This window comes from Trichechus manatus, unplaced genomic scaffold (genome assembly GCF_000243295.1).
Source record: "Trichechus manatus latirostris isolate Lorelei unplaced genomic scaffold, TriManLat1.0 scaffold00090, whole genome shotgun sequence".
NCBI lineage: Eukaryota > Metazoa > Chordata > Mammalia > Sirenia > Trichechidae > Trichechus > Trichechus manatus.
Window position 1 is genome coordinate 4,935,600 of NW_004444026.1, and position 19,967 is coordinate 4,955,566.

General features: G+C 37.0%; 1 protein-coding gene across 1 annotated transcript in view; it reads left to right on the forward strand.

The window, feature by feature from the left end:
* The window catches only part of PSD3 (pleckstrin and Sec7 domain containing 3), a 573,181-nt gene that overhangs the window by 297,090 nt on the left and 256,124 nt on the right, over window positions 1-19,967 (forward strand). The window contains exons 5-8 of the mRNA XM_012557204.2: window positions 7,332-7,526; window positions 7,648-7,728; window positions 9,603-9,715; window positions 13,573-13,631. Of these exons, the coding sequence (XP_012412658.2) occupies window positions 7,332-7,526; window positions 7,648-7,728; window positions 9,603-9,715; window positions 13,573-13,631 (448 nt within the window). The remainder of the gene's footprint in view (window positions 1-7,331; window positions 7,527-7,647; window positions 7,729-9,602; window positions 9,716-13,572; window positions 13,632-19,967) is intronic.

The following is a 19,967-nucleotide window of genomic DNA, read 5'->3' on the forward strand; positions in this document are numbered from 1 at the left end:
TTTAGCTCCTCTGGGGTAGAATTTTTTTTTTTTAATTAATTTTTTTACAGTTTTGTTTACCAAAGTATCCTAAGCACCTTAAACAATGCCTGGCATATGGTAGGGGACTTGGTATATATTTCTTGAACCAGTGAAAACATACATATTAGATGACTGTTGTTGTTAGGTGCCATCAAATCGATTTCTAGTCCTGTGACCCCGTGTGACGGAGTAGAAAGAACTGCCCTTTAGGGTTTTCTAGGCTGTAATCTTTACGGAAGCAAATTGCCAGGTGTCTCATGGAGCTGCTCAGTGTCTAGCAATAGTAAAATGAATAGTAGTACAGCATATAAAATGTTTGGGTACTGGAGTGCCAATATCCATGTCCTAGCTCAGTGCCTCAGTTTCTCCATCTGTAAAATGCGTATACTACTACTCACTTCATAAGATCGTTGTGGATTAAATGAGACAGTCCGTATGAAGCACTTAGCCCAGTGGCTGGCAAGTAATAAGGGCTTAACCAGTGTTAGATATTACTAGGTGAATGGTAGATGCTGTGGCTATTCTGAATAATTTCTCATTTACATTCCTACAAAGTTAGATTATATACCATCTTTGCAGTGCCTGGGAAATAAATGCCTGTGTTAGTCATCTAGTGCTGCTATAACAGAAATACCACAAGTGAATGGCTTTAACAAAGAGAAGTTTATTTTTCACAGTCTAATAGACTACACGTCCAAATTCAGGGTGTCAGCTCCAGGGGAAGGCTTTCTCTCTCTGTGGGCTCTGGAGGAAGGTCCTCATCATCATCTGTCTTCCCCCCAGACTAGGCGCTTCTCTGCCCAGGATCCTCGAGTCCAAAGGACGTCCTCTGCTCCCAGTGCTTCTTTCTTGGTGGTATGAGGTCCCCAACTCTCTGCTCTCTTCCCTTTCCTTTTATCTCTTGAGAGAGAAAAGGTGGTGCAGGCCACACCCAGGGAAACTCTCTTTATATTGGATCAGGGATGTGACCTGGCTAAGGGTGGTGTTACAATCCCACCCTAATCCTCTTTAATGTAAAAGTACAATCACAAAATGGGGGACAACCACACATTTTTGGGGGACCCAATCAATCCATGCTGACAATGTGAGAGGTAGTAATGGCCAGCGGGGTTTCCTTTCCTTTCTTAGAGGCAGTTAATACTTCAGGGTGTTAAGTGTATCTTGCTTTTGGTGTGTTAAGAACACTTTTTGACTGAATTTAATTCAGCCAATGAAAGCAGTGCCTTTATACTTGATTTTACAAGTATCTTGGTTCCAGGCCTCTGTTTCTCTATCGTCAGCCTGAAGAAAGGCTCAGGGGTGATAGCACTCCCTCTGGTCTCTGTTCCTTTTATTCTACTTGCAGCTGGACTCATTTCTTCCCACCTTTTGTGATTCTAATAACTTGCCTTTGCCTAGCTTACGTGTAAAATTAACTAGGTGGCTGGTTGTTGCTGTTGGTTTTGTTTTCTCTGCTCAACTCCCAGGGTCCACTTTATAAATGCAGGGGAAAAGGCTTTGACACCTCAGCCTAGTTTATTTTTTATCCTAGTTTTATGACCACAATTAAAATCCAAAGTAAATATGAAATAAGACATGTTACCCTCTGATAGATATCAGTCTGTCCAGACCTGTCCAGGACTAGTCATAGTGAGTTAGAAAGTTAGTACCACGTGTCATTATTTAGAAGATGATAAGAAGAAATGGACACGGCTGATTGCTAGGTTTTCACATTCTTTCAACAGATGGCTATTGAGTAACTCCAGCCTACTTTTGATGTGGATACAAAGTGGAATTCAAGACAGTGCTTGGTGAGACAGATGAGGTTTTTGAAAGTCAGTGCTCTGATAAAGGTATATATCAAATACTCTGAGAGTACAGCAGGAGAGTTGAGGCATTATCTTAGAAAAGCTGTTATTTCACCTGGGCTCTATAGTATCAGTAGGAGTTTGCAGAATTCGGGGAGGGAGGTGATGAGAGTGTCAGAGGGAAACGTGAAAGAGAAGGGAGCACAGCTAATATTTCTGTGTGACCTGAGCATGAGGGAAATGATGGGTAGGTGGATAAGTCTAGAGGAGAAATTGGGATCAGCTTGGGAAGGGCCTTAACATGTATGACATGCCAGAGAATGTGGGTTTTGAGCCTGTGTAGGATTTTTACAAGATAGGCATATGATCACATCTGTGATAGCAGTATGCAGGCTGGGATAAAGGGTGAAAATACATAAAAAAAAAAAAAAAAGGTTTCCCTTTTGTATTTAGAGGACATTAGAGAAGAATCAGTAGATCATAATTAACTGAGAGAAGGTCTTAATAAAACAATAGAAAGATAGCAGGAATAAAATATAAATCACAGAGGCAAGTGGAAACAAAGCCAGAAGGAATCTGATTGTGAATGAGGCTGCAGATTAAACACTAACTAGGCAATAAATAAGTAGTAATTTTGGTGAAGGGTAAGACAGTACATAGTACTGAGGAAGTCAACACAGCTTGACCAAGGCAAGGTCATGGAAGCTTCACAGACACATCCAAACTCCCTGAGGGACCGAGTTACTGGGCTCAGGGCTGGGGACCATGGTCTTGGGGGCATCTAGCTTAATTGGCATAACATAGTTTATAAAGAAAATATTCTACATCCTACTTGGGTTTGTAGTGTCTGGGGTCTTAACAGCTTGTGAGTAGCCATCTGAGATACTCCGCTGGTCCCACCTTTTCTGGAGCAAGGGAGAATGAAGAAAACCAAAGACACAAGGGAAAGATTAGTCCCAGGGACTAATGGACCACAACTACCACAGCCTCCACCAGACTGAGTTCAGCACAACTAGATGGTGCCCAGCTACCACCACCGACTGCTCTGACAGGGATCACAGTAAAGGGTTGCAGACAGAGCTGAAGAAAAATGTAGAACAAAATTCTAACTCACAAAAAAAGACCAGACTTACTGGCCTGACAGAGACGGGAGAAACCCTGAGAGTATTGCCCCCGGACACCCTTTTAACTCAGTACTGAAGACACTCCTTAGGTTCAACCTTCAGCCAAAGATTAGACAGGCACATAAAACAAAATGAGACTAAGTGGGTGCACCAGCTCAGGGGCAAGGACGAGAAGGAAGGAGGGACAGGAAAGCTGTTAATGGGGGACCCAAGGTCGAGAAGGGGAGACTGTTGACATGTCATGGGGTTGGCAACCAATGTCACAAAACAGTATGTGTCTTAATTAATGAGAAACTGATTTTCTCTGTAAACCTTCATCTAAAGCACAATAAAATAAAAATAAATCTCAAGCCACGTCCCCCTTCCCCCCCACCCCCCAAAAAAGGGAACCACCATTATTAGGATTCTTTAAAGTTTGGAGACAGACATTTCAGAAGATAGGGTTGCCAGATAAAGCATAGAATGTCCAGTTAAATGTGAATTTCAGATTACAAATAATTTTTAGTATAAGTATGTCCTAAATATTCATTGTTTATCTGATATTCAAATTTAACTAAGTGTCCTATTATTTTTATTTGCTAAACCTGACAATGCTAGTAGGATAGAAAGGTTATGAAAAGGTCTGCTGATCAGACTCTATAATCCGATCCCTCTTTAGAGTGTAACCACATTTCCTTGGAGGTGTGAGGTATAGGCCCTACTGAAACATTTCGTAGAACACGGAAAACCTTTCGGGAAATCTTTTCTATATTTAAGTGACTGGTAGGGATTTCACCTCATGAGATTGTAAAGTTACTTGGTAAAGAAAAGTAGGGAAAATAAAGTTGAACTATAGAAAAGAAGGGAAAATCCAAACCACTGATGAAGTTGTGGAAAGCATCTAATACTCAACAGACTAGATGGACAATGTCTTGTGTATTCGAGGAAACAAAATGGGGTGTTATCCCCACTGATAGAGATCATCCAGTCTGTTTTATCAAGCGTGAACAAAGCTGGGATGCCATTGTTTTTTATGCCCTCGATATACAGTGGCCACTGTGTTCTGGCTCCTGTTTTTATTGGGGCTGTAAAAACATTACAAAAACTCCAACAGTAAACACTCTGCAGAGAATGTGAGGTCATAGTAATATGACCTCACAGGGAGCTGGATCTTTGGAAACCAGAGTAGATCAGGAGACCCTTCAGCTGGGCGGTGAAGAATGCTGTGAAGGGGGTTACAAGAGGAAGTATGGCCCAGGTGCGCCCCAGACTCCGTGATGGGTTCTTGCTGCCATCTGTGTTGGTGCTGGTGAGTTTGTACTACCGGCGTATTGCCAGGCTTTCCCACTTAAAGGGAACAGGCCGTGTGCCTGTTCAAGTAATCTCCAAGCCATGAATTTGGGCAGAAAGAAGCCATCCAAGAATGGAGGTGTTTCTCTATTCTCACTTTATTTTTTATTTTCTCCTGTTACTGGTGGTTTATTCCCAGAAGACTGATGCATACAAATTTTAAACTTACCTCCTTCTAGTGAATGTGAGGGTATTAGGTGAAATAGGCAGGGCTAGATAAGATAGTAGAAAGAAGAGGCAAAAAAAAAAATTGAAACGTAAGAAATAGGAATGTGTCCAATCACTAAAAAAAATTTTAATATGTGCTCATTAAGATAAACCTGTTGTATTTGAATAAATCATTGCAGTACTATTTATGTGGTATAATTGCATTGTTTGCATGGAGTGAGTAAATACATGCCATGGATTTGCCCTGAGAATAGTGAGCAACAAGTAGCAGTTTAAATGAGAAGAAAACCTTTATTTGACGTTTGTTTTTTCTACTTAATAGCTACTATATAGAGGAAGAGAAAGCATAGGAGTACAACTCGAGGTATTTTTTTTGTAATTCTAATAATTACTTGATTGTAAGTGACATAGTTCTTGGAGTGAATATTTTACACTTCTAACCCTTATCATGTGGAAAAACACAACTTAACTGTGAGTTACCCTTTCAAGTAAATTTCTTCTATGAGTTTGTAGGTTTGCTTGGTGTAATAGTTAAATATCCAATTTTCTAATAGGATAAGATGTTTGTATTTCACAAAACTGTCTGATAATGTGAACTATATAAAGGAAAGCTTAGGATAATAAAAAAAAATTAAATGCAGTAGCGTGAAGATTTTGTCATAATGAAGCAGTTTATTTCAATGAGTGGTTATTTCTATTGGAAAATTGTTACCTTACATCCTGGTTTGCTTGGGCCCCGGTTTATAACTGTTGTCCTTTGGTTTAGCATTTGACTCAGACTTTTCTTTTTTTAAATTAAATATTATTATTAATCGTTACAATAAGCTAGCATGAATTTGATAGGCTACCACTTTGTACTTCCAGCTTCTTCCCTGTTCTCACCCGAGAATGTGGGAATGTGTGAGTCAACATATACAGTGAGCAGAGTCTAGGGTGACCAGCCTCTTTCCTCTTCTCTTATACCTCCCTTTCAAGGACAGCGCGCAGTGTACTTGCTGATAAAGTATGCTTGAAGAGGAGCTGATAGGGCCAACTAACTCCTTGAAGTCTAGTGGTGGTTAGAGAAGCATTAGATCAGCAGCCCCTCTGGGCTCCTTGGTGTACCAGCTGGTTATGCAGTAGCCCAGGCTGTATTCTGGGTGATAATGAAGCTAATGCTTAGTTGGTGTAACAGTAGGAAATGAGAGATTAAAGTTCGGTATATGTGACATAAGTACAAAATACAGGCCGAGCAGTTCCACTTAAAAATGTATTTGTTCTTGCTACAGTGGGTTTTTTGTCATTTTATTACATGTGTAAATCTACAGTTTTTTTTTTTTTTTTACTGGATTGGTAATACTGTTTTGCTTTGTAACAATTATATATGTAATTATTTTATCATTCCTGTTCCCTCTAAGAGCCCTGGTGTTGCAATGGTTAAGAGCTCCGCTGCTAACCAAAAAGTTGGCAGTTTGAATCCACCAGCCACTCCTGGGAAGTCCTATGGGGAAGTTCTACTCTGTCCTTTAGGGTTGCTATGAGTCGGAGATGGCAATGGGTTTGGTTTTGGTTTTTTTGGTTCCCTCTTAAGAGTGCCTTGGTTTAGACAGTACGTGGTTACTGTTCTTATAATTCAGGCCAAGTTAAAGTATTATAAACGCAGAGCAAGGACATGCAAGCTATCACTCGTGGGCCAAACTCAGCCTAGCCTAGAATAAATAGTTTTTGCATTTTTAAAGGGTTGTAACGAAACAACAAAAACAAAGACTATATGACAGAGACTTTGTGAACTACCGGGTTAACCTGTTTACTGTTTGGTCATTTTTAGGACAATTTTACTACCTGTGGTGTGGAGTCTCAGGTGTGTTGGCAGGCCATTTATGTACAGTATTTTTATCATAAACTTGTCTTTGTTTTGTGACCAAGTTAAAATGAAGATTTGGCAATTACTGTACCTTAATTGGATTCAGTGTTGCAAATGCATGATGTACTCTAGAACATGCCAGACTGAAGTTTTTGACCCCTTAGAGGTTCTCAGTGTGTGGTCTGTGGACTCCTGAATGTTCCTGAGTACCTTTCAGGAGGTTTGTTGAGGTCAAAACTATTTTATAGTAACATTCAGGCTTTTTTCCTTGTTACCGTGTTGATATTTGTACTGATGATACAAAAGCAATCATGGCTAAAACTACTGGCACCTTAGCACAAATCAAGGCAGTGGCACCAAACTGTCCTAGTAATCATTGGATCCTCCACTGCCATGCACTCAAAGTAAAAACAAAGGCCAATTTTATCTAAAAATGTACTTGATGAAGCAGTAAAAATGATTAATTTTATTACACTTCAGCCTTTGCGTACACGTTTCCTGTGTGATGAAATGGGAAGTGTGATACATGAAGCACCTCTGCTCCTACTGAGGAATGATGACTGTCTCTAGGGAAAGCACAGTTACTTGGGTTGTGAGTTAAACTAGCTGCTTTTCTCATGGAACACCCATTTTTCCTTGAATACTGACTGACTGACAAGCTATGGTTACTTAAGCTTGTTAGTTGGCAAATCTGTCACTTTAAGGAAAACAAATGACAATGTTTGTTGCTAATGATAAAATTTGAGTCTTTAATCAAAAATTCAAATTTTGGAAAACTTGTACATGCCATCCTAAGCTTGAAAAGGGGGCCTGGGACCAAAAAGTTTGAGAACTGCTTGTCTGATGTTTAAGTGGGCATATAAGTCACTTCTTTTTAGCTCTAGCACTTTGAAATATAGTAACTGAAAATATTTTTATGAATAACTAGCATGAAATTATCTTATTTAAAATAGTTTTCATTTAGTTGATTCTATAAATATCATGATAATTGTGTAAGTATCTGCCTTTTTGCCACACAAGAAAAACTTTTCTTCCTCTCCTGTTTATCAATTTTAACAGCAATGCTGGGGTGAAAAAGACACTGCTAGCAGCTCATTCTGAAATGGGGAGCACTGAAATTCTGGAAAAGGAGACCCCAGAAAGTCTCAGTAATGGTACCAGCAGCAACGTGGAAGCAGCCAAAAGGTTGGCCAGACGCCTTTATCAACTAGACAGATTCAAAAGGTCGGATGTTGCGAAGCACCTAGGCAAAAAGTACGTTCTGACCCAAGTCTGGTGTCTGAGTTTATTCTGTTGTGTGGGTGTGGATGTGAGTGTGAGTGTGTGTCTTAGTCGTTTTGATTTTAATAACCACATCTATTCTGTTTTCTTATAGCAACGAATTTAGCAAACTAGTTGCAGAAGAATATCTGAAGTTTTTTGACTTCACAGGAATGACGCTGGATCAGTCTCTCAGGTCTGATTAAACACCGCTTCTACTCTTTTGCTTCCAAATAATTAATTCTTGGAAGAGAAAATAATGTGCTGAAGTTAGAATCAGATTTTATTAATTTTTAAAATTCACAGTTACTTTGTGAACTTAGCTCAGTTTACATTATAGATGTTAAACCTAGCAGAAAATGTATTATTTTTATGAAATTACACATAAGCCCACATTCTGCCTCTACTTATAAGCCTAAATCCATGACGTAGTAAAGAATTGTGGCAAAGTAAGTCTTGAGGCAAAATGGAACGTGGGAATTTCACTTTTGAATTAACAGTTAAAAAAAAGGCATAGTTAATAGACTGTAGAATTGTAATTTTTTTCCTAAGCATTTGCTTAACAATAGCAAAATCCCCTTTTAAGATGATACTTTGGAATTAACTCTAGAATGGAATGAAAATGAATATCAGTATAATAATCAGCAGAAAGTGTCTGTGAAACTGATTGAGGATGCATCCCCTTTTTGCTGATCTATTCGAATGAAGGTGTTTTAAACACATTGATCCTCACTTTTCACACCCGCACTGTACTGCAAATTTTTGAGAATAGCTAAAGGTAAAGCATTGAATCTTATAAACTATTTATAAAATGTCAGATCCTGGAGGAATTCTGAGATCATCTTGTATAACTTTCTTATTTTACAATCAGGAAACTGAGGCCTGAGGAGGTGAAATGAGGATGTTTGGATTAGAATGTACAACAGTGACTTTCCATGTGGCCCTTTCCATGAGTAAAGGGTACCCATATGTTATAGGTTTTCTAATGGGCAGAGAAAGGATCATATTTTTGCTTTGCTTTCTGATATGGTTTATTAAAAAAAGACATATTATGAAAAAGTTTGACTATGTTTAAATTAACAAATTATAAATCCATAATAAGGAAGAAGAGTAATTTTTCAGTGTAGAAATAAGATTTATTGGTGATTTCTTTCAGTAGTAAGAATTCTTAAATTATTTTTCCCATCTTATGTTTAGGGAACTGAATCTACTTTATAAAGTGAGGATTATCTGAATTTATTTATAGTAGAAGACACTCGTGTTGTTGCTGGGTGCCAGTGAGTGGATTCCAACTCATAGCGACTCCGTGTGACAGAGTAGAACTGCCCCATAAGGTTTTCTAAGCTGTAATCTTTACAGAAGCAGATTGCTAGGTCTTTCTCCCAAAGAGCTGGTTGGTGGGTTTGAACCTGCAGCCCTTCAGTTAGCAGCCTAACTGTGTCACCAGGGGAATTAAATTGATACGTGGTTCTGGGTATATTTTCTATTGTTCAAAGACGTTTAATACGTAAATTAATTTATTCCATGATATCAGGAATAAGCTGGGGTTTTATCTCCAGTTTCCTTTTCATATAACAAAATTAGTAATGTGATGATAGGCAATATAAAGTCAATGAGAATCTGTTTAATTGTGAGTGTAACAGTGGGCCAGTGGAGATTACAATCAAGTAACCGTGGTAAAAGAACTCTGATGCGCGCAGTTGTAAAACATAGCCTGCGTGATTGTGGGCTCTGTCTGAAGTATTCCTTGGTTTTCCTCCCTGAGTGAGACCTTTTGAAATTGGCTACTTGACTCTTAGTCATAGTGGAGAAATTACTTACATTCTCAAGGCTTTCTTGACATATTGGCCACAACATTATTACCCTGTCATCTTTTGTATTTACATTTTTATTGAACTTAAATGTCAATATAAATTTTTATTGTGTTTCTGAATAACATGAATATGATTTAAAAATGATAGAATATATTAATTGGTTTCTGGTGTATGTATAATGAACTCTGTCAAACAACGAGTTGTGATAACCTTTTTAAAAATTTTACTTTTTTTCCTGTAATTTTTTTTTTTCCAGGTATTTCTTTAAAGCATTTTCTCTTGTGGGAGAAACTCAAGAACGAGAGAGAGTTTTAATACACTTCTCCAATAGATATTTTTATTGTAACCCAGATACCATTACTTCACAAGGTAATCTGATGTAAATGCTTGGATTTCTTTCTTATAATAATGGCTATTTTCCCTATTATAAATGTTACGTGTTTAGTGTGGAAAATGTAGAAAATTTTAAAGAAGGACATGAAAATGGTCAGTGTAGTTCTAGTTACATCGAGGTAACTATTAACAGTTTGATGTACTTCCTTCTAGTCCATTTATACAACATTTAATGTCAAATTGGAATCGTTACAGTTTTGTTTCCTTCTGTCTTTCTTTCATATGAGCGTTTTTCCAAGTCATTAAATATTCTTTGAAAACGTATTTTATGATGGCGTGAGCTTTACTCTTCTTTAATTACCTTTGTCTTTTAATTTCATAGAATGACAATATACTTTCTTTAATTTGTCACTCTTAGATATTATGTGCAAGGTATATTGTAATCAGCAAATTGCTGGTTTTCTTGTTTCTTCTTTCCTACACCTCTGATCTTTAAACTTCTTAATGAAAATATATGTATGCTTAAGTTTTGTGGTTAGGTTTGGAAAGATGTGCAAATTTCATTGGAGGTTGTAGTGTGTCTCTCATGCTTTTGTTTGATATTAATTATAGCAACACAACTGACTTCCATTTATGATTTTAACCAACTATTAGTTTACGTTAACAATACTGTTTTTTAAAAAAGAAACTTTTTAAAAATCTTTCCATTTTTTAATAAACCACATGGGGAAACATTTAATGAACGTGTAGGAAATTACAACTTGAAAATTGCAAATACAGTGCATTCACACACACACTACTTTGATCTTAAAGTACATGGGCAAACCCCAGCTTCAAAATCTAAAATCAATCATATGCAAAATACCAGGTTTCTGAAGGGGCATATGGAAAACTATATACAATTTGTTAACCTGTGATATGGCTTATTCAGAGAAGCATAAGCATTCCAAATATACAGTTATCTCCCAGGTGCAGAGCTGACATACTAACACATTTCAATTTTCTTTTGCAGTTATTTCAGAATATATTTAATTGCATTGTTTGAATTGACACTGTCATAGATTTAACTGGGAAGTCTCCATAAATGCTTCCAGTCTTAAACAAAATCAGAAAATATTTGTTGGTCTTACAATATGATGGGAAGGGCAGGTCAAAGACTTTGTAAGCAAGAATTCAATGACTGGCTGGCCTGAGGGCACGCACACAATACTGAGGAAACCCCATACAATTTCTTCTTTCCAATTTTCGAGCTCCTACTAACATCATGGAAACCTTGATGGCATAGTAGTTAAGAGCTATGACTGTTAACCAAAAGGTCAGCAGTTCAAATCCACCAGGTGCTCCTTGGAAACTGTATGGGGCAGTTCTGTTCTGTTCTGTAGGGTCGCTGTGAGTCAGAATCGACTTCGATGGCAACGGGTTTTTTTGGTTAGCAACATCATAAAAAACATCCCTAATTTGTGATCTGTAAAACAAATCTGAAGCCCTAGCCAACAAAGTTCACATGACAGATCTGGAGTCAGGGTTTGCAAATGGTATTTTGGTTAGAGAAACATTAAGCTTAGTATGATTATTTAGAGATCAGACTTGCCTCCCCTCAACCCAGCATATAGCGAGGTCTTGCTACTCATTTGTGACTAATACCAACTGGCTCATTAGCTAAGCTTGGTTCAAAGACAGACAATGACTAATGAACTAATCTTATCTCTAGGCACACATTCTGTAAATTTAAATTTACTAAATACAAGGTAGAGTCAGCAGCAAAATTGCCTAAAGCTTTATTCCAAGTGGGCTCCAATTGTTAAGAACATCTTATTCAATATTATTGCCGCTGGCTTATGGTGACCCCATCTTTTAGAGTAGCACTGCTCCATAGAGTTTTCTTGGCTGTAATCTTTATAGAGGCAGATTGCCGGGCCTTTCTTCTGTTAAAAGTAACTTTTAACTATGAAGAGAAGTCTTTTCTCCATTGATTTCATTTCCAACAATTAAGTTTTCAGTGTTTAAAGTTAAGTGCACTCTATTGCTATTAGAAAATCTTTTATAAACTTACAAATTCTGAAATAAATTGCTGGGGCCAGATATGCAAGAAATAGTAATTATCTCTTAGTTTAAATATTGGTAATTAACTGGAATAACTATTGACATTGACTAAAGTGATTGCTTCCCCGCCCTAAGGCTGTGTTGTTGTTAGGGGCGCGAGTCCATATGGACTCATAGGAACCCCATGTGCCATGCTACAGGTTCAGTTAACTAACCTTCTGATTACTAAGGTCCCATTCTTATCTGTAAACTGGTAACTTGTCTTTGTTCCTTTTTTTAAAAAAGCAACTGCATTTGCACCAGTTATTCACTATCTCTTTTACCTTCAGCATTGACTAGAGATAGAAAGAGTAGAAGAGGGTTGTCTTTATTAGAAGACTTCTTCATATCTAAGGAAGATGTTGATGATCCTGGATACAATAAGGAAATGGATTTGTGCACATAATTGGCTGTTCATAAGGATATTTGAGAGTCAATGCCGATTTTTACAAATGCTTTCAGGAATTCCTTTTAAATTATTTGAGAATTTGTGATAATTAAAATGGAACTGGAATGTGCCATTAGTCATTTAGTAGCATCCATTTATAGACCTTGATAACAGAAATCCCCTTCTATACTAAAACTGTAACATACCCATAGTTTCTTTATGTACCTGAAAATGTTAACCATCTTTAGTTTATCAACTCAGTGATTTTGACAGGCCTTTCTATCCATTTAGCATAAGTTAATAAGACTTTTACTGCATCTGGAGCTGGTATTACCAACTGTACATGGATTGATGACTGGTATAGAATGAGCAAGGAGAAGAACCAGTTCTTAGGTTTGGAAACAACAAACTTAACTCTTCTGCTTTTTCGTATCTTTGTAAAGGGTGATGCTTCCATTTAAGTGTGAGACAATCTTTCTGGTTTGGGTAACCTTATTTTCTCCTAAATATTTAATATTTGGTCTTCATAGACTATTTCAATGTTATACTTTTGTCTGATGCATGGTATCCTAGACCAATCTATCCAACCTTTTAAGAATGACGTGAAAGAAGAGAACTATTTCCATGTGTATATTTTTAGAGAAATAATACCTAAAGTATAAACAGTGGAAGACTCTAATTTTGGTTTTCTTTAACTTCTACTTCTTTCCCAATTCACTTTCCTTCTAGAAAATTAAAAAAAAAAAAAAAGTTACAGTATTAAATAATTCATATTCATTTCCACATCCTGTGTTATGGGAAATTCAGAAAGTATAAATACATAAAAATTATAATATCACTACCCAAAGATGATCTCTTAATATTTTGGTGTATACTCTCCTAGTGTATAAGTGTATTTAAATAGAACCATACTGTACATAATGGTTTTTCATATAATAATTTTCTTTGAAATATCTTTTTCATGTCAACATGAATACTTGGACAAAATGTTTAATCACTTCACATAATAAAACTATATTTTGGAGGGGTCATTTACTTGTCCCCCATTGTAAGCAATGCTACTCTGGATATTCTTGTCCTTTGTGTAGAACCTTAATTGTTTCCTTAGTGTAAAGCCTTAGAAGTGGATTTACTGTGTCAAAGGACACTGTTTCAAAGTGTGTGTTATATACTGTCAAGTTGTTCTCCAGAGAGTTAAGGAACAACTTTATTACCAGTAGGGTCCAATTCTGTGTTTTGAAGTTCTTTTAGTATTTTACTGTTACCCATTTTCTTTCCCGCCAATTGAACATGATTGTACCTAGCTCAGTATCTTGTTTTCATCGGTTCTTAATGTATAATTTTTAATGATCATAAGAGGTGTGTATCTTAGCCCAATTGAAAATAGTGAATTAAAGCTTTCTGTCCCTTTCTCTTTCTTTAGATGGAGTCCATTGCCTCACATGTGCAATAATGCTTCTTAACACCGATCTACACGGCCATGTAAGTGTAGGTTTTGTGAAGCTATCTTACAGAAATCCAAAAATGTCTTGAACTTATCTTTGCTTTTGTGCCCATACATGATTATTCTTTGTTTTCCTCTCTCTTGTTCTCTGCATGGTTCCCACGGTGGGTACATCAACATAAATCTTTTGGAAAAAGAAATAACATTTTATTTTATATGCTCTCATGTTGCTGTTAGATGCTGCTGAGTTGGTTCCGACTCATAGAGATGCTAGGCACAACAGAACAAAACACTTGCCCCATCCTCGCGATCGTTTCTATGTTTGAGCCCATTGTTGCAGCCACTGTGTCAGTCCATCTCGTTGAGGGTCTTCCTCTTATTTGCTGACCTTCTGTTTTATCAAGCATGATGTCCTTCTCCAGGGATTGGTCCCTCCTGATAGCATATCCAGAGTATGTAAGACAAAGTCTTGCTATCCTTGCTTCTAAGGAGCATTTTGGCTGTACTTCGTCCAAGACATAGAGCATAATTTTAAGTGGATACCATATTATCTAGATGACTTGAGTTATCATATAATGTGTGTTCTATATCTTCTTTCTCCACTAGGTGGCAGAGACAGAGCTTTTGCTTTTGTTTTGTTTTGTTTTTTGGTTATGTATAACGACTGATATGCAATGATGAAAAGAAGATAAAAGTTAGACCTGAGAATGTCAGCTGTATTTTCACTAAATACAGTAATAAATCTAAGAACTCAGTCTTTTCTGTACTGCTCAGCTCACCTGGCCTTTTATTAGTTGAAATATCAACTAATCTAATTGCCCTCTCCTTTTCTATTTAAAGTAGATGGTGGACTTCTTAAATTTATAATTGTACATAAATTTCCACCTTTTACAGAAGTGGAATCTTAGGATTTATTTAAACTGTTCATAGTAGAGAAATTGAGAATGTTTTAGTTTACTACAGATACTTAGAACAAAAATAATTTCATAGCCCCAAGTCCGTTTATTTTGAACAGAAAAGATCAGGTTTTCTGTGTGCTTAGAGGGTTTAGATCATCCCTTGATTTGGTATGATATACTTTACCTTACAATTTAAAACATTCTGTTAAAAGAACTAATTAGATATTGATTGGTTCAAAATTTATTTTGAAAGTCCAAAGGCCACATAATTTGCTTATTTGGAATTGTTCCTTTTTAAGAAAGGCAAAATGGAGCTGTTAAAGACCATTAAGATGGGGAGTGTCTATTATAAGAGCACTGGAGATAAAAAGGTTCCACTATCAGAAATGTGAAGAGGAGATACAGTGATAGAATCAATTTTAACACCGTCTTCACATACTCTACTAGGAATTTCTTTTGTGTAATCAGCAAGAGGTGAATTTAGAATAACTTCGTGGCTTGAAGGCATATGTGGCTTGCATCCAGAGATGACATAGACTAAAAATCTAGATACTTTTCAGGGACCATTCTCAGATAATAGGGTTGTCATGTGGAAATGAGGGTGTTGGGATTCCCATAGTATGACCCTTGAAATAAATATCAGAATCTTATATTCATCCAGCTTCTAAGGGGATGATCCATCAGTGGATTGCCCTGACCTATGCTTCTGTCACCAGTGAAACAAGTTTTTTATTACTTTCGTCTTTGCCGTCTTGTGATAAGAGCTGCAACTCTGCCCCATCCTTTTCCTCGCTCTCCTCCCCCATTCCCCAATTTCTTAACTTTCAGCCTGAAAGAGAGCATTCTGAGTATGTTTGTCTACACATAACACTGACCCAAGCTAGGGATTTCTAGCACCTTTGAGTAAGAGGAAGCTTTTCCACGTCAGGTATTTTGAGGGTACCTCTATCAACATACATATGATAGCTGTGCATTTAGTGCCTGTTAACTGAGAAAATGCATAATGATGGGAGTAGGGGATGGAGGGGTGGGGGGATCTCATAGGCCTTCTGTAGAGGTTGTTAGATTATTTTTTTCTGTTAAATCCTGAATTGCTTTTTATAAAGCTACCGTTGCTTTAATAATGCTTTCAAATAAACATGTATTTTAGTAATCATGATAATTTGAAACATCTTAGTAGTAAATAGAAGTGTGAAATATTTGTTCTAATAAGTCGGCATGCTTGATGTCCACACAAGCTGTGGGCATGCCAGGGTCTGTTGCCCACAGGTTTAGAACCACAGATCTCAGCCATTTGCTCTTGCCCCTTCTTCAGATGCCTTTTGAGGAATTGTAAGGAGATTCGATAAAGTGTCACAATTCTTTTTGGTAACTAGGATGGAAGAGACTAAATGAACATTTTAATATTATCTTGAGTTATGCTAATCATAGATAATTAACAGTGGGCTGTAGTAGCAAAATTACTGATGTAAAAGGAAGAAAATGGTAAATAACAGTAAATTTCTATGCCATCTTGAAGATCATGCTATTGGTGACTATTGTTGGATCTTGGCTTTGTTTAAAAATAGGTACTAAATACTTAGAAGTCTCTATGTTCAAGTTGACTGTATTAGAGTTTTCTTTATCCTTATTTACAGTGCATGCTGTTAGAAGTATGTTGACTGTATAGTAGCTATGATAAAAACTAACCATACGAAAATATTTCTCTTATTTTCCTCCTCTGGATTCATTTTTAAAATAAATTTTCCTTCTAGGTGGTAAGTTTTTATCCATAATTCTGGATGTAGCTTCTCTTGCATCATGATTGCCTGATTTATTGTTATAGTGTTTGCTTTGACTATATTAGCATGGTCCCTACAAAGTTGAGTCATTCGGAAGACAATGAATTAATTGTCAGCTCTTTTTCACCTCCTTATGCTGTACTGCATAGTCCATCACCTCCCATTACTTGGTGCAATGCCAGAAAAATCCTCTTGGGGAGTGAACTAATAAACCATCTTCCTTTCCTTCCTAACCATTGTGTCATAGTAGCAATGCAACAGCATGACCTTTCTAAGAAGTGCTGATACCAGCTTTTCCTCATGCTTTTATGGGGGGAGAGATAACTCGGGAGAAATAACTTCTTTTGGCTGCCTTTTGTGAATCTTTCATGTGGGTTTCTTTTTCTCTATGGAATGATGTATTGAAAGTGCGTTGGTATGGGCCTTTGGCCTGCTAACTTTCTTACTAATAAAATGATGGAATGCATACTAATATAATAAGCTTTTCTAATACATAGCTCAGTGTTACATATTGGAGTACTTTATCTTTCTTTTTCAAACTTATTCTCTCAGTCAGTAAACACTCATGGTGTACATACTCCATTCCAAGTTCGGTGCCATTTTGTAAGGATCAGAAATGAATGAGACATGTTCATGGAAGTCAGATTTCATCTTTGGTAGTATTGACTGGGCTGACCTCTATTAGTTAGGTTTAACTGAAGAAATGGTAGCAGGTAGCTGGGGTGCTGATGTGGAAAAGCACTGGGGAGGTATTTTAATTACACATTGGAGTATGTTAAACTTCACTAATTTGACTAGAAAAAACAAGTCTGAATTATATGTGGTATTTTTGGGAGAAATTCAGACATTATAATATTTTATTTGTGTTAAGAATGGTGATATCCTTTAATACCTGCTTAAAAAAATGTATGTATGAATGATTATTAATACTTATTAATAGTATCAATTTTCTTTTACTTCTCTGTAAGTGACTTATTTTCTTATATTAAATAAGTATAATTGTGTCCATATGGCTGTTTGCTAAGTAAACACTTTCATTTATAAAATGTCTCTTTATCTATGAAATACATATGCAAATTAAACTTCTACACATACAGATATATTTCCATTAAAACAAACTCTAGAGTTTATCCAAATCCGTTTGCTATATTGAAACTAAGTTGTATTCTACATCAATAAGGAAAGAGCTGAAAATCCTTTTTTTTAAACTTTTGTGTTTTGTTCGAAATGGTATGAATGAGATTTGGCATTTTAGAATAAATTCAAGCCCATTCCTATCCTGGACTAATGTTCAAATATGCTCTGTTGACTACAACCCTCTCTCTTGTACATTGGTCATTGTTAGTCAGGATTCTACCATGCTAGCCGGATTACCACTGCAGCCTGAAGACAGGTAGCAGGGGCAGGAGTACACAGGAGCTTCTCACCAGGGCTGGCACCTGGAAGTGGCAGGCAGTTTTAGATATAAAACTGAGTTCCGGTGAAGAGTTAGGTAGATAGGAGCGTGATCAGTTGGCCAAGTTTACAACTGAAAAGTCACGAGAGATAGGCAAGACATTGACTGGCCAAGTTCAGGCCTCAGTCATGCCATGGTCAAGAGCTAGTAGCCAGAGCATTAGTTTTGATCAAAGTGTTGTGCCAAAAGCCATCCTTTCATGTTGCGGCTTGGGGTTTTTCGTTAGCAGTTCTATTTGGGGTCTCTTAGTGCTGACCAATATTGGTGGGATCCAGCCTACCATGTGCAAGGGTCTAGGGAGTAGGGGTGTGGTTCTGCTGGACCAGTGGCTGTATTGACCCCAAACTGGCCCTCCTGCAGATACTTTGTCCTCAGGATACTCTGAATGAGTTCTTCATCCTCTGGCAATAGAGGTCTGAGGCAAGACCTTATTTACTTATTTTTTTTATATTGGGTTATAAGTTTGATAAGGGTTAAAATCAAGGCCTGGCAGGCAGATGGAAGAGACCAAGGAATAAAGTATCGATTTTCTAATACAATAATGTTAAAATATATACGGAGTTTAGTTAGAGAATGAGACATGGGAGTTCATTATTTCTGTTTTAATCTATAAACTATGTTGATAATTAATTGTGGATATGGATTTCTCATTCTTGGATTGGGTTTCTAGGAGTCTAGAATTTTAAATGGTGGGTAAAATATTTGGTTTAATTTTGGAAATAGAAATAACTTATAAAACTTTTTATTAAACAATTTTAATGCTTTTATTTCTTCATACTGTACAATTCTGTTTCCACTCCCAGAAGCACTACAAGCCTCCATGAGGTTGAATACCCATAATGTAATTAATAACCTCAGTAAAGCTCTGTATCTGTGATTACCATTATTGTAACTGGCAGCCGTCTTCAGTACATTTTGCCTGTTGTCCTCCCTTCTGGTATACTGTCTTCTTGTGGATACCTTTCTGTCTGCCCCCACATCCTCAGCACCCTTTTCCGTGAAAGCTATTCCTGGCATTTATTCATTTTTCTACGTAAGCTTTACCCTGCTATAGACTCTAGCCTTGGTCTTAAGTGCTGTTAAGCCATTGCTGCTTCCTTCCCTTGGAGTCCTCTTGTCTGCGTCTTTGATGCCAATTCTTTTTTTTTGTTTGTTTGTTTGTTTTCCTAATTGGGAGCTCCTCAGCCACAGTGACTTGCACTAACCTCTCATCCCTTGATGCTACTCCAAACTTGCTTGGAGCTGAGGGACTCTGATACAGTGAGAGTTCAAAGAAACATCAGCTCTAGATTTCAGAGTTCCAAGTGTTTCTAGTGGAGCATGGGGTTCAAATATACCGTACTGTTTATGTCCTTAGAACAAGCACTTATGGGATAGCCTGGGAACCTAACCATCAGCTGTGGAAATGTTTCTGTAGAAAAATCTCACAATTTCAAATTTTTCAATTTCAGAATGACCTTAAAATACAATTCAGTGTTGAACTGACTACTGTCTAGATTTTAATAGGCTCCCTATTATGTACAGTGGGTGAGTTCTGTTTAAGTATGTCCAAAGTTTAATCATACACTCGGAAGATTTTGTTACCTAACAAAATTCTGTGACCCCTCAGAATGAAAGCTTCCTTTCTCCACTCTCTCTTTATCTACCACCTTTTTCTTTTTGTAGTTCTGGTTTCCTTAGAATAGGGCTGATACATGTAAGAAATGTCACAGGTAGCTTTTATCAGTTGAGTCAGTGGGGCTCATTTAGGGGACCTCAGATCACCTAATTTATACATATTCATTCACTTATATCCCTTCTTCTACAATTATGAGCCTGGACATTTGCACAGCTCATTAGTAGTAGGTGATAAAGGAAAGCAGCTGAAACCCTATTAAATCAGTTTTGCTCTTAGTTTCTGCGAGTGGTTTGGGGAGGAGGGAGGAGTTAGGAGGAAAAAGAAGGTGATTGAAACCTAGTACTGTTTTTACCCCAATCCCATTTCTGAAATGATTGCCTCTCTTTATATAGTGATCATGTTCTCAGTAAATTATCATCAATCTTTATAATTTGATAATGAGGTCTGTGTCTTTTATCTTTTCTTAAATTTTAGAAGAAATACTTTCTATGGAGTACTGATACAGTGTTATTAACAGTAGTTCTCAAACTTTTTGGTCTCAAGATTCATTTATATTCTTAGAAAAATTTGAGGACCCGGAAGAACTTTTGTTTATATGGATTATATCTATTTATAGTTAT